This window comes from Chaetura pelagica, unplaced genomic scaffold, assembly GCF_000747805.2.
Source record: "Chaetura pelagica isolate M959 unplaced genomic scaffold, ChaPel_1.0 scaffold534, whole genome shotgun sequence".
In the NCBI taxonomy this organism is placed as follows: Eukaryota; Metazoa; Chordata; class Aves; order Apodiformes; family Apodidae; genus Chaetura; species Chaetura pelagica.
Genome location: NW_009953065.1, coordinates 582,007 through 597,257, shown reverse-complemented (window position 1 = coordinate 597,257; position 15,251 = coordinate 582,007). Strand labels below are relative to the sequence as shown.

Here is a 15,251-nt window from a genome sequence, read left to right as displayed (position 1 = left end):
GGCGCCCGGGGCGGCGGGACGGGGACGGGGGGGAGGAAGGAGGGAAGGGAGGAAGGAAGGGAGCTCTGGGCGGATGGGCGTCTCGCAGGCAGCGCCAGAGCCGCCCCGCCAGCCCAGGACGCGCCGCCCGTAGTGGCGCTGGATGTTCCCGCTGGGAATGTTCGCTCCCGCCGCGCCCTTCCCGCTGACGGACTGGGAAAGCACAGTTAATTTAATAACGGGATCGTTTGGATACAGGCGGCCTTTAAAGTTCGCGTTTGTCATTTTCTAACGCGGTAGGTGACAAAGGGAAAAATTCGACCAGTTGCTCCGAGAGGGACTGGTTTGTTCCTGTATAAAGGAAAAGTTTGGAGCTTGTTCTCATGTTTATACTTAGATGGGGTTTTGGTGATGAGAACGACGAGGTGGCCCCGGCAGAGCCCGCGGGATTGCGGGGCTCCCGGCGGCGGGAGCGCCAGGGAAGTGTTGGTTTCCCCGGGCGGGGTGCGCGGGGGAGCCCTCCGGGGCCGCTGCAAACACTGTGGAAAAAAGAAGTCACTTCAGAATGTGACCATTTGTGCCCCGCTCCTGAGGCACATACTGAGATTCTTCTGCTGACTTGACTGTCTCATATAAAGATCCTCATGATGAGGCCAGACACTAAATGGAGAAATTCTGTAATCAATGGGATCCGTTATTCCCAGCCCACTCCCTGTGAGCAGCACTACTCATAGCCACATGAATTTAAAAATTACAAGGAGGAGCAAAGTCTAACATGGCCAGCTGTACACAGCCCCGCTGGTGGTTTGCCTTTGCCTCAAAGCAAGCTGTGAAACGGTAACACTGTGGTCAAAATAAAATAAAACAGTGAGCTGCAGTTACTGAAACTAATGATAATAACAGTTGTCTATGTAGACAATCTAGTTAGTGACTGATGTGGCAATGGATTTATAAATATTTATCTTCCATGTTTGAGTATGTGAGAAGCCTGAACTAGGTAAAAAACACGTTAACATTTAGGTTTTTTAATCAAGATCACAGAATATTAGAGGTTGGAAGGGATCACAGAGGATCATTGAGTCCAAACTTTGTGCCAGAGCAGGAACAAAACAAAACAAAACAACAACAAGGGCAGATCACTCAGAAAGGCATCCAGACAGGTCTTGAAAGTCTCCAGAGAAGGAGACTCCACAGCCTCCCTGGGCAGCCTGTTCCAGAGCTCTGTAACCCTCACAGCTGTTGATAGTATGATGTGATTGGCACAGGGCACTCCTTATTCCTGTGCAGACCGTTGGGGCATGACCCAGCATTAGAGTAAGAAACAATTCCAGGTTGTAGCACCAGGAATGAAGTTACATGTGCTACAGGAATCAGTACTCTCAGGTTCGGCAATTCTCCATGAGCAGACTGGCTTACATTTCTACAACACCATCAAGAGAGAGATCTGTAATTTTCCAGAAGTCCAGACTGTGCTTGACAAGCACAGCACTCAATACTTCTTATGCATAAGCCCCAAAGAAAAAATGTGAGGGACTGCATTCAGCAGAAAATACTCACACCAAATCCCTAGCCAACTAGAAGGAACACTTCCACAGAATATCATCACAACAGCTGGCTGTCACAGAAACAACCTGTCTTTTTAACAGCCTTCTCAGAAGCCGGAGGCATCATGTAGGTTACAGTTAATAGAGACTCAAGAGAGCTAACAAAAAGCTTTTTTCTTTTTTTTTTCCATTGCTGGCTCAACCCAATCACAGACATAATTTCTCAGCAGCTCGTCCTGTCAGGCTTATCTCTTTAAAGGATTCCTTGAAGTAACACAACAGACAAGTTCAGGTTTGGGACACACTACACTGAAGACTGACTTAATGAGAAGGAGGGAGGATTTGTTTTGTTTCTGTCAACCTTCATCACTGTGATCATCTTTCTATAGTACTGGATTTAATGATAAGAGCTGAGTTTTCATAGAATCATAGAACTATTCAGGTTGGAAAAGACCCTTGGGATCACCAAGTCCAACCATCATCCCTAGTTCTCCCCTAAACCATATCCACCAACACCACATCCAAATGACCTGTAAGTCCAGGGATGGTGACTCAACCACCTCCCTGGGCAGCCTAATCCAGTGTCTAACTACTCCGTTTGTGAAAAAAGAAAATCCTAATCTCCAGTCTAAACTTTCCCTGTTGCAGCTTGAAGCCATTACCTCTTGTTCTGTCGCTAATTACCTGTGAAAAGAGACCAGCAACAACCTCTCTACAATGACCTTTCAGGTAGTTGTAGAGACTGATGAGGTCTCCCCCCAGCCTCCTCTTTCCCAAACTAAACATTCCCAGCTCCTTCAAGTGTTCTTTATAAGATTGATTCTCTAGGCCCTTCACCAGCTTTATTGCCCTCCTCTGCACTCGCTCCAGCACCTCGATATCTCTCTTGAATTGAGGTGCCCAAATCTGGACACAACACTCCAGGTGTGGCCTCACCAGTGCTGAGTACAGGGGAACAATCACCTCTCTACTTCTGCTGGTCACACTATTTCTAATACAAGCCAGGATACCATTGGCTTTCTTGGCCACCTGGGCACACTGCTGACTCATATTCAGCTGCTTGTCAATGAGAACCCCCAGGTCTTTTTCTGCCAGACACTTTCCAGCCACACTTCCCCAAGCCTGGAGTGTTGCCTGGGGTTGTTGTGGCCCAAGTGCAGGACCTGGCACTTGGCCTTGTTGAAGCCCAGACCATTAACATTAGCCCAATGATCTGATCTATCCACGTCTCTCTGCAGAGCCTCCCTATCCTCATGCAGATCAACATTCCTGCCTAGCTTGGTGTCATCTGCAAACTTACTGATAATACACGTTATGTCCTTATCAAGATCATCAATAAAGATGTTAAACAGAAACGGTCCCAACACTGAGCCCTGAGGAACACCACTTGTGACTGGCCCCAGCTGGATTTGACTCCATTGACCACCACTCTCTAGGCCCAACTGTCCAGCCAGTGCTTGATCCAACAGATCATATGCTCATCTAGGCCTTAAGCAGCCAGGTTTTTTTATGAGAGTTCCATGGGGAACTGTGTCAAATGCTTTTTGGGTGTCCAGATAGACAATATCCACTGATAGCAATGCCAACACCTTTCATACAGGTTAAGTTTGTGTGCAGTTCTCAAGGTTCAGAAATCTTTTCTCTATACAGAATTATACATTATCAGTGTGGCAAGGAATGTGGTAGGTACCACTTTATTCCCTCTGACAAGATGCAAACCCTGATCCTGGATCACACCAGTTTGTTGAGATTGCAAATACTTACTGGAAATACAAGGTTAGGACTATAAAGAACATTTTGCTTTAAATAACTAACTAAATAAATAGAAAATAGGAACTGTAAATAGGAATTTAACACTAAATTTGAAATAAGCCATGTATTGCTTTAAAACTTACTGCTTTTCCAAAGTTCATCCTATCCTTACAATGCTGTTTGGTCTCTTGGGTAAGGCACTTTGAGATCCAGTCCATAATTTTCTGATCCCCATATAACATTCTCTCTCCAGCCATTTTCACTATCTTAGGAGAATCATTTTGTTAATTTATCTGAAAGTGTCTCTTCACTCTCAATGCAGTTTTAGTTGTTTGTAATCCTTCCAGTGTTTGCTTTGTGTTTTTCTTTATATGGACAGATCCTGATTAGACCCCGCTCCAATATCTCAACAAAAGTTGCCCTTCATATACACAGGCTCTCCTTGATTGGACACTCTTACATGGGACTTTAATTCCAGGCTATCCTGGCCTGCAGGGTGGCTATTGGCCAGTTGTTTACCTTCTACCGTGGTTATCTGAATCTGTAATCTGAGACGTTATTACTTCCTCTGTAAAATCCTTTCAAAATTAAAGGAACTTAAGAATTTATTTGTAAGGAACCTACTGACACCATAAATTTAATCCTACTGGTAAAGTGTTGAGAGATAAATTGCTTAACAAGTAGGACGTGTTGCAGTACTAGCACTGGAAAAGGGTGAAGCTGACAAAACTGGGATGACACATTCCTTGCCTGACAGGCATCGCTGGCAGCGGTATAGCTAAGGTTGGCTAAGACTTCACACCACAGGCTGTTTTACTTCCAGGTAACTTGACAAATTTAATCGTTTCAGCTCACATTTTGTATAATTGCTCTCCCTCTTGTGCTAAATATATGAATTCCAGCAAACCCACTTCAGACCCACTGAAAATGCAATCATAAGAAACACGTGGGTTTTTTGAAGTTATTTTTTTCTCTCTATTTTTAAGATCTCCAGCGTTTTCATGCTTCTGAGCAGGGATTCAATTTTTGGCAGGAAAACAGTTCCCTTCTGCCTTTGGCTGTCAAAAAGACATCTGATGACGTTGGACTGAAACAAGAGTCTCTGGTAGAGTCAGCAGCAGCACGTGTGCGAACACGCTGCTAAACCCAAGTGTGCCCTGAGTGTGCAGCCCTAACGCTGATACCTGCACGCTCACCTGTGTGCAAGTGTCCAGAGGTGAGATTTGGGCAGTCCATCTAGATGCACTGCTCTAAAAACCAGGGCCCAACACATGCTGAAGGCCAGTGGCTGTGTGAAATGGAGGGGGGAGGGATGGGACTTTTATTACTGTACAATTTGGAATTTTATTTGAATGTTTACTATTGTACAGTTTGAAATTTTTACATTCACGTCCTTGAAAATACGTTTTTTCCAGGTTACAATTCCCATCAAGTCAGTATTACCCTGCAAAAGTTTTATTTACTTAGCTGTGACAACTGTCAGCACAAAAATCAAGAAGTTGGCACAACACTAGCCCCAGGATCCCAGGGAAACATGGCTCTAGATATGCTGTGTCTTTAGAAAAACACATGCCCATGCAGAGCTGTCTGTCTGCCAAACAGAAAACTCAGGTGCTGCTGACTGGCCCAGAAGAACAGGTCATTTTTCAGTCAGCTTGGATTCCTGAAATCAGAGAGCAGCCCTCTCTTCCAACACCTTGTGTCTGGTGTATATGAAAGATCTACAGGAAGAGAACCACGTGCAAAAACATCAGTTTTAGTTCACCCTCCCTTCATTCTAAGTGGTGTCTGTTCACTAAACAAATTTGATTTATGAGAGTCCATTTCTTTAAAAGGTGGACAGTACTTCTAAACCAAATCCTTTAGCAGGTTATGTAAGACCAGCACATCAGTTGTTCATCCTTTCATGAAAGAAAACAAAAAGAAATAAATCAGAAAGGCTTTTAGGCTTATGATGTATGACTACACACTGTTCTGCACTCCTAGAAAAGTAACAGCTCACCCAGCATGAGTTCACTACTTTGTAAGCTCTCACCTCATCAAACCAAAATCTGTCAAACTGAAGTCCCAAGAAGTGGAAACTATATGTTTTAAGCAGCAGGTTAAAAGCTGCCTTTGTTGACAGCACTGACATGGCATTGCCTCCAAGCAGAACACTATACAGAACTGCTTTTTCCAAGTTTGCAAATGAAACTGGAAACAAGACTGTCAGGAATTCAGTTACTGACTCATTGAGTTGGTCATACCCTCTGGATCTGACAGATGGTGAATCCAGCAAATCTTGATGGGTTTTTTTGAGAGAATGGTACCATGAGGGATAGGCAAGTTTGAAAAGGAAATTGGACCACATGAGTTCCCTGTGCAAAGGCAAAATATGCACAGAGAGTGCCTAAAGTTGCCTGAACTGGGCCAGGACATCATCTTGGTATGTGGAAGATGAAAACCGGCATTTTCCATTGCTGGGAAATGGGATGGGGCAGTAGCAAGCTGGGACTTCTGTTTGCCTCCTTGCTTTTTTCTTTCTGTACTTGTACTTCAGAAGTGCCATTTCCACCACTGTAGATAGACATCTTTTTAAAATCTATGTTGTTAGGCTGCAGGTATTAAAATCAGCTACATTTTTAAAATAGGTCCTCTGTGAAATGTTTTGTGGAATTCCCTCTAGATATTTTAACAAGTTCCCTCACAAGCATCACACCTGCCACAGTGATAATTTCAAATATAACATTAAACACTCATGAAAATTGCATTAAGAGTGATTCTTGACCCCTTCAAAGCAATTGATATGAGCATGTGCTAATCTCATGGGAAGGTTAATGCTATCAGAAGGAGGTGTTGAACAGTCACTGATACTCATCACAAAGTAATGCCACTGATTTTTAAAAAGCCTCTGTGAGTTCAGTGAAGACTCTTGCTTATAATCTGACACTACCCCATGGCCCTGGATGTATCTAGGAGACACTTCTGACAGTGTTCTAGGCAAAAGAGGAAAGGTGGGAGTTAAACAGAGTCTCTCTCTAGAAGCTTTCCAAGGTACCAGGCTGTTTTCACTAATGATTGAAAATGTGTGCACCTTCTTCCCTCTACAGCAACAAATTACATGCCTAAACAAAGCAGGTTTAATCCCATCCCATTTTTCCTTGCATCAAAAAGGGAGACAGGCATTCAGAGGCTTCTCTCAGGAGGCCTGTACACTGCTGCTCAGAGCCTGGCAGTGAGGAGAAGCAGCTGTACCACCAGGCACAGTTGCAGAGTCTCTATCACCAGAGGCATGGACACTTTGTGGGGTGGTGCACATGGCTGGAACATGGTCATGGATGGATAGAGGACCAACAAGAGAGGAGCAGGGTGCATTGTGTTTTTCATTAAGGAACTCCTTGACTATGCAGTGCCCCAGTATCAAGCTGGAGACATGCTTGCTGAGAGTCTCTGGGTCCAGATCAGAGTGAGGAGGAACCTGGGAGATATAGTGATAGATGGACTGTGGGCTATGGCGAGCCAGAGGCTGAGAATTCCTGTAAACTAGAAGTCTCCTACTTGGAGCCCTGCTCCTCCCTGGGGATTACAGCCACCTGGTTGCTGGAAGAGCAGCATGGCATTGGCTTGGCAATCCAGGAGGTTCTTAGAGTGCTGTGGTGACATTCTTCTAATGCAGATGCAAAAGGGCTTTCTGCTTGATACTGGCTTGGCCCCCGATGAGAAGCAGGGAAGAAGTGGAGGTGAGGGCAGTCACAGAGTGCTGCTTTGGCTGCAGCAGCCAAGAGGTGATGGATGCAGAGGAAAGACAGGAAGATGAGTAGCAGAGCATTCCGCTCTGGGTGGGCAGAGTGACTTACTCTGGAAGTAGCCTGTGAGAAGCAGCCATGAAGGGGAAGATTCCCCAGAAGAACTAATTGTTTTTTTAAAGAGAAATTACTGAGAGCTCATGCATGAATTATCTCCCTGTGCAGAGGCATAGGAAACCAGCTGCCAGCCCATTTGGCTAGACAAGGACCATCCTCATAAACTAAAATATGGATACGGGATATATAGGAAGCAGAAGGAAAAAGCATTGCTGAGGCACTTTGGGGTAAAAATCAGGATGCCTAAAGCCCATCTGTAACTAAAATTAGTTAGGGACATAAAGGGCAGTAAGGTAAAAAAAGAATCTACAGGTATAACATGGGTCTGCAGGTGGATGGGAGAGACAACGTGGTTACAGGCAACACAGAGAAGGCTGAAGTAATCAGCACCTTTTTTGCAGCAGTGAACATGGCTTTTGCACATATCAGCACAGACTGAGAAGGGTATTGGGAGAGCAGCAGTTAGGGACAACTGAGACAACCTGCATGCATTCAAACCCATGGAGTCAGGTGGTGGTCACTCAAGAATTTCAATATTGCTGGCCAGTGTCAGTGCAAGGTCACTGTCACAGAATCACAGAATCTTAGGTGTTGGAAGGGATCTCGAAAGATCATCCCCCCCCTGCCAGAGCAGGATCACCCAAAGCACATCACACAGGAACGTGTCCAGGCGGGTTTTGAATGTCTTCAGAGAAGGAGACTCCACAACCTCTCTGGGCAGCCTGTTCCAGTGCTCTGTCACTCTCACAGTAAGGAAGTTTTTTCTGATGTTCCCGTGGAACCTCCTATGTTCCAGTTTGCACCCACTGCCCCTTGTCCTATCACTAGACATCACTGAAAAAAGCCTGGCTCCATCGTCCTGACACTCACCCTTAACATATTTGTAAACACTGATGAGGTCACCCCTCTTTTCCAATTTAAAGAGACCCAGCTCCCTCAGCCTTTCCTCATAAGGGAGATGTTCCACTTCCTTCATCATCTTTGTGGCTCTGCACCAGACTCTTTCAAGCAGTCCCCTGTCCTTCTTGAACTGAGGGGCCCAGAACTGGACACAATATTTCAGATGCAGCCTCACCAAGGCAGAATAGAGGGGGAGGAGAACCTCTCTTGAATGACTAACCACACCCTTTCTAATGCACCCCAGGATGCCATTGGCTTTCTTGGCCACAAGGGCACATTGCTGGCTCATGGTCATCCTCCTGTCCACCAGGACCCCCAGGTCCCTTTCATCTACGCTTCTCTCCAGCATGTCAGCCCCCAACCTGTACTGGTACATGGGGTACTCTACACTTGCCCTTGTTGAATTTCATCACAGTTCTCCTCGCCCAACTCTCCAGCCTGTCTAGGTCAAATCTCTTGTTTACAGAAAATCGTGGCAAGCAGGGGAAGACCCCAATGACTGCAGTAAGTTTAACATCATACCTGTTCTTAGAACAAATGCAACAAGAAGGATTCAGGGAGTGGTATGTCAATCTGATTGATCCCACAGGCAAAGATGGTACCTGACACTGTCCTCTTCCTCCTGCCTCTGCCCAGAGATGCTGGCACAGGTCACCTAGTGCTGTGGTGGAGGCCAAGCTTACCTCTGCTAGGATGGAACTGTGCCAAAATTCTCTACATCTCTTGCTCATGCTGGAAGCCTTGATGCAGGCAGCCTCAAGACGTGTCTTAATGTGGAAAAACACTCAGTGTTGAGCCGCTGGAACAGCCCCTATCTGCTACATGAGAGGCTCATTTTTGTTCCATACAGAAACTGAGGATGCCATGGTCACCAGGCCACCAGGTTGCTCCTTGTTATCCCTGGGGCATTTATCTGAAGGAGTGCAGGGGTGCCCTGGATAAGACAGCAGCTTTGGTCTCCATGCAAGTGGCATTTGCTCAGCACCGAGAGCGTATGTGGCACAAGTGGTGCTGGGGCTGCACTGGAGGACTGTGCAAGGCAGAGAACCACAACTGGTGCAGCGACATTCACACCCCCAGCCAGGAACAGTCCTGGGAGCAACCCAACCCCAACTATTCCCAGGCTTTGTCTCAGGCCTTGTTGGCTTGCTCCAAACTGGAGACTGGAGTGAATGGAAATTTTGCACTTTGGCCTACTAGGGGTCAGAACTTGAGTTCATTCAGCAGCCCCATTTCATTTAGCAGAGCAGAAGACCCCATCTGCTGACTACACAGGGAGCTGTAGCTCCTGCCTCAACACTTCTGCTTACATGCTTAAAGCAGATGGTGTGAATACCCACCTTGATGTAGGCGACTGGGCATACTACAGAAAACAGGTCCCTGAGAGACATAGCCCCATGTGTAATACAGACGTAAATGTGAGGTACTGGCTTGCAGAAAGCAACATATGGTATTGTCAGTAGAAAATAAAGCAATATGCATTTTATGTATTAATATTAAACATACAAGGTACTAAGGATGGTTTAGTACTCAGACTCCCTCTAACACATGAGCAATGCAGTTTAGGACACACGCAAGTTCTGGCTCCAACAGCAACAGGTGTAGGTGGCACCAAGTGAGCAGTTAGCACAGAAATATCAGGTACCTATTGTCAATCAATAGTACAGGTATCCTGAGTGTGTCCTAGGGCAACACAGCCAAAAGCTCACATGGAGATATGTAAATGGAAGGGTTTGGGGGAGATAGCAGAACACATTTAAGGATGCCATCTTAAAGACTGCATTGAGACTGCCATGAGACTGGTACTCTTCACAGCTAAACCATGGGACTGTAAACGTATCAATAAGCTGTGAAAGGCTTGGCTACACAGAAATGTGTTTGCTTTCAACAATGAAAAGTGCTAAACTTACATTTTATTTATTGCAATTCTGCAGTTGTGTGCTAATCCTTGCAATTACTTTAATTTCAGAGGGAAACACCTAACAAAACAGTGAGAACTTAACTAGCCTATATTTTTCTAACAGGTGGAACAACTGTAAGTGAACAAAAACTATTCAAGGAATACATTTGGTGAATGTATTTATCACTAGGATCAAAAATACAGTACTGTGAGCAATGGGGTGGTATATTGCTCAGTGCCAATGGCAAAAGGGAAAGTGTCATTGTCGTTTTATTCTTACACTCAGCTCTCCAAAACTGGCAGAGAAGCTAACATTGGTAGCACCATGGTAGATAATATAAAATAAGAGGGAGAGAGAAGAAATGAAGAATAGAGAAACAGCATAAAAATGGCAGAGGAAGCAAAAAGTTTGGCGTACGGTAAGGGGAAGTCAGAAACAAATCTGTTTTCCCCAGTAATCTTCCTTTGTATGTTACATTGTGGTTTGGGGCCAGAAGAGCCTCAAAACAATGTTAGTTTTTTGAGCAAACAGCAATATTAAAAAACAGAACCTGCACTCGAAGTTAATAGTTTAGACAAAACCAGAGAGGGAAATTGGAGTTGGCATATAAAATGAACAGATTGTGCAATTATGTTATCTGCACTGTCCTCTTTATTCCCCACTGGGGAAAAAGAAGAGAAAGTGGATAGGCTGTGAGATGGATTATTTCTTACATGCACGCTAATTCCTCAAACTCACTCATAAATAGTGAAGAGAGGCAGGGGCACTGTAGCACTGCAGATTACATTGGAACTTTCTCCAGTACTAATGCATCAGTGCCTGTCATTTGACAATTCTGCATCACTTATTTGGGAGTTATGTGAAAGGAGAAAAAAAATAATTTTTAGTCATCAGATTGTCATAACAGTTTAGGAAATAGGGTTCATGAACCGATATAAATAAAGTGTCTGAGTCTTAGGGTAAGAGAGGAGATGAGAGAATCCTTCTGGGTGTGTGAGATCCCTAAGGAAAATAGTTATTAATGAGAGAAAATAAACCCTTTAAAATAGACCATTGATTTGTTGCATGGGCAGAGACTGTAACTGAGAAATGTTCTTTCCACATGGGCTGTGGCCACAAAAGCTGCCACTGTCAGCCACATCCCAATGCTGCCTAAGATCACTGTTCACTAGACCTAGGGCAAAGATGTTTGGGATTGGTATCCTGAGATGGGGTCTGCTTCTACTCCTTATTGCACTGGGTGTCCAGCTGGAACTCTTCTGGATGATACCTCTAGGTGCTGAGATGCCTGTGTGATTAGACTGCTGGTCTCTAGGAACATCTGTTCACTCCCCCTTTCTGATGCAACATTAAGAACCAACACCATGTTCTACTTTTATTTTCTAATTGGTTGTATTGCTGAGTTGGACAATTGATTTAATGTCTCTTCTTTGATGAAAGGGATGAACTTTCCATTCTAGAGAGATTTTGACCAACCCTCTGAGAAAACAAATGAGCTTATGAAAAGAATCAAGGCAGACCTATTGCTCAGGAGCAATACAAATGCCTACTTGAGGTCAGACTGTCTGAACTGGAGCATACACGAATCAGGTTCACCTTCTGAGCAGCTGTGAATCTCTCTCACATCTCTATTGAAATCTTTTTCTCAACCATTTTTTCCCCAGAAGTTTTTAATGGCCCTTTTTAGAAATTGCAAAACAAACAGCTGATTTAAAGTCCTCTTTTAGCAATCATCTCCTGAGTCCAAAGCAAAGAAATAGCTTCTCAGTTCCAAGATAGTAAGAACTGGGTATTTGGTCACTAAAATGGTCAGTTCAACATGTTTCTCCCTTCTGTTACTGTTTGGAAAATTGTACTGACATTTTGAGGAAATCCAGACTTAGACAAATGACAAACTGCAGTCTAACAAAGTTATACCTCTGTCTTATTTCCAATGGGAAGCACTGAAATGCTTTAACTGTGGCTGGCACCTGGAGGAGTGAGAGTACATCTGCGCCACATGCTGCAGCTCCAAGCACATACCTCTGAACTCAAGCAAGGTACGCTTAGCCAGCCGAGCACAGAGCTCTACTCTGGCTAATTTGTCATTCAGACGGTTTTTATTAATGTAGTGCTGAACATCACACTAATGAAACTATGTTGAACAGGTAGCCCAGGTACCACTGAATCCCTGAATATTTAGTAGCATGTCTACACAGTTTGGCCTATGTCCTTCCATTTTATTACACTTAGTGTAAGCCACTCAACATGCTGGAACTTCACCTAGGTACTGTAAGCTATCTTTTATTAGTAAGCCATGTCTGAGAAGTCCAAGGTTGGTCCTCTAATTTTCCTGTGCTGGGAGAGTAATTTATTAATTCTTTTTTATTCAGTGATGAAAAATGTGTCCCCAAATATCCATATTTGATGAAACAGGGCAAAAAGCAGGTACACTGTAGAATGGAATACATCCATGACAAACTGCCACATTAATTTCTCTTGGCAACTAATCCTTCAAAATACTCAATCAAGAAGTCATAGTAGCTTCAAGGACTTGTACTTATACATATAAATACTTAAAAGTTTAGATTTGCTCATACCTGCTTCCAAGCAAGAAAATAACTCTTGGCTTTTTGGCTAAGCTTGTAAATGTCTGGAAATACACCTGGATACAATAACAGGCCAAAGAAGATACTGCATTAAAGGAAAGTATTAATTTATTTAATAAGATAGACATTCACCAAATAAAACTAGGGAAAAAAAAGGCATTACTTTTATGTTAGGAGAAAAATTATAGCAACAAATCCTTGAGGAAGGGGAGATTGGACTAGATGGGGACAGGAAGGCAATATCATCATCACCAAAGGTGCTCTCCCATAGTACCTGAGCAAAACAAGCAGAGCAGGTCCAGTGACAGTAGCCAGGGTCATCTAAGGGTCCATGGTATCCAAGGGTCCACCAGGCAAGTGCTTAGCAATAAGGCAGGTCCAAGGTTAAGCAGAAAAATAAGTCAACAAATCAGGGTCAGGATGAGGTATAGTGAGCATAGGCAGGGCAGCCAAGAATCAGTTATGGCCAGAGAAGTTTATAATAGTGAGGCTGATCCAAGGTCACACCACAAGGTCAGGTGCAGGTTCACAGGGTCCATGGATGAGGCTGTAATGTAGCTCAGGCACAAACAAGTGCAGGGGTCTGAGCTGAAATGCAGCTCCAGAGTGAAGGAGCTGCTTTTCACAGTTCTTCACCTGAACACAATTTACCCAAACCAAGGTTACACAGCAGCACCATGTCAACACCAACCTTGAGTGCAGTCAGACAACCCCAGGAGTGAAGAGTGTGATCAGGGGACAGACAACAAAAAAAAAAGCAAGATGAAAAATGGTGTAACTGGCATGTTTTATGCCCTACTTGTCATATATTCCCAAATACAGCAAGAAAAAGCACTACTCTTATGGGACTCATGCTAGGACTGAGAGAGGAAAGTAGCAGTAACGTGCAGAGAGTTTTGTAATTCAAGTCACTGCATGTGGTAGGACCCTTTTGGCTTATCTTAACTGAAGCCAGCAGATGAAGGTACCAATTAGGCTCTCTAGAGCAACCTGAATGCATTCTTACTGTTATGATCTGGTGTCTGAACCTATCAATCTGAAATCTATCACTGTAGTTCATCAGACCAGTGTTTTTAATATTACCACTACTTTTGATGTTAAACAAGACTGTCTCAAGGAAAGTCAGTCTCTTTTTGGATCACCTTTACCTAAAAAAATGCTGTAAGCCAAATGTAAACATAATTATCCTTCAGCACCCCAGGGTACAAAAACAAACACAGAAGTGTGTCAGCAGTTTTATTAGCTAAGCTCTACAAACTGTTTCATAAGAGGTCTTCAATGTGGAAACTGCTATAAAACCTGTGTGCTGCAATCCACTGCATCCAGTGCTTGGAAAACAGCACCACTGATTTGAAGAAAAGTGGTTATGAAGTTTTGACTATAAGAGGTACCATTCCTTCTGTCTAATAATGTTGACACTGAGGTACTACTAACCTTCAACAACAACAACATATTGCTTCTTGATTCAAAAGAACGTGGTGCTACAGCTGCTGTCTTGATATCAACATCTGTCCATGCTTTATGGAGATTTTGACTTTAAAAAGAAAATTAACCTAATGTATGCCAGCTGCTGGCATTTACATAATATCATTGAATGAAAAAGCATTAAAAGTTGATTTAACATTGCTATGTATGAAGGATGAATAGTGTAAGGTGAAGTCATTAGCTAAAAATTACATGTCATTCTGAAAGGTTATTTACATATAACATTTTTGGAATACAAAGCCCTCAGACTTTCAAGTATCAGGATGATTACAGTCTCAAGATGATTACACAAGCCATGTCCAGGTGTGGTGGGTAAATTGAGAATTCGTAGTTACAGGACTCAAATGCCAGAAGAGATAACTCTCCTCTTCCTTGCACACAGCAGTCAAAGGACTTTTACAAAGGGTGGAAATAAAGTAATTTTTGGAAAGCAGCCTGATCTCATTTTCAAGTCCCTGGACATTGTAGGCAGGCCAGCTAATTTACCTCACGTGGAAATCCCCATCAACCAGATTGCAGCTTCCAGCTGGAAAGTTCACCTACAAGCTATTATGCTTTTGCCTAAAACACTGAGACATTTGTCACTTCCTATTCTCACATATAAGCATTTATATATAAATCAATCACCTTCAAAACCGAAGAGTTCTTACTTCTTAAATTTTGTATTTGAAGATTTATTTTGCAGGTTGTTGGGGGTTTTTTTGTTTGGTTGTTTTGTTTGGTTGTTTGGGGTTTTTTTGCTTTCATCATGGGCAACAACTCAGCTTTTCAACTGATACATGGGGATCTATTTCTTCATGTATAGATGTTTCTCCACTACTTACATTTCTGGCTCAGGATGACATGTAGGAATTAAGGCAGCTGCTTCCAGGGGCTGGGAATGAGACAAGCTCAAAATAGTGCCCATGGGCAGGCAGACAACAGACTCAGGACCTATTTCTAAGTTTGGCTTAGCTTTGGGGGTAAAAAGATACACTCTACCTAAATCTCTATCCTTTGCCTTAAAGAAGACCTCTTCCACATAGAATCATTTTCCTTCACCTCATTCAGTCCAGCCACTGCAGCTGGAAGGCTTGGGAACAAGGGATACTGAGTGCTGTTGTGAAATGGATCTTCCTGGGCAGTTGCTAAAATTATTATGGGGACTAAAAGCAAGAGAATGGAAATTGCAATTAACAGCTTACAGTTCCCCAAATGCTGATCAGAATTCTGTATGATGCAGAAGAGACGCTCCTAACACCCAGTGCATCTCCCCTGCTG

The 15,251-nt window shown here is 43.6% G+C and overlaps 1 protein-coding gene across 1 annotated transcript in view; it reads left to right on the top strand.

The window, feature by feature from the left end:
- Positions 1-15,251, top strand: part of LRRK2 (leucine-rich repeat kinase 2) — a 119,770-nt gene that overhangs the window by 2,657 nt on the left and 101,862 nt on the right. The window contains exon 2 of the mRNA XM_009996788.1: positions 377-464. Within this exon, the coding sequence (XP_009995090.1) occupies positions 377-464 (88 nt within the window). The remainder of the gene's footprint in view (positions 1-376; positions 465-15,251) is intronic.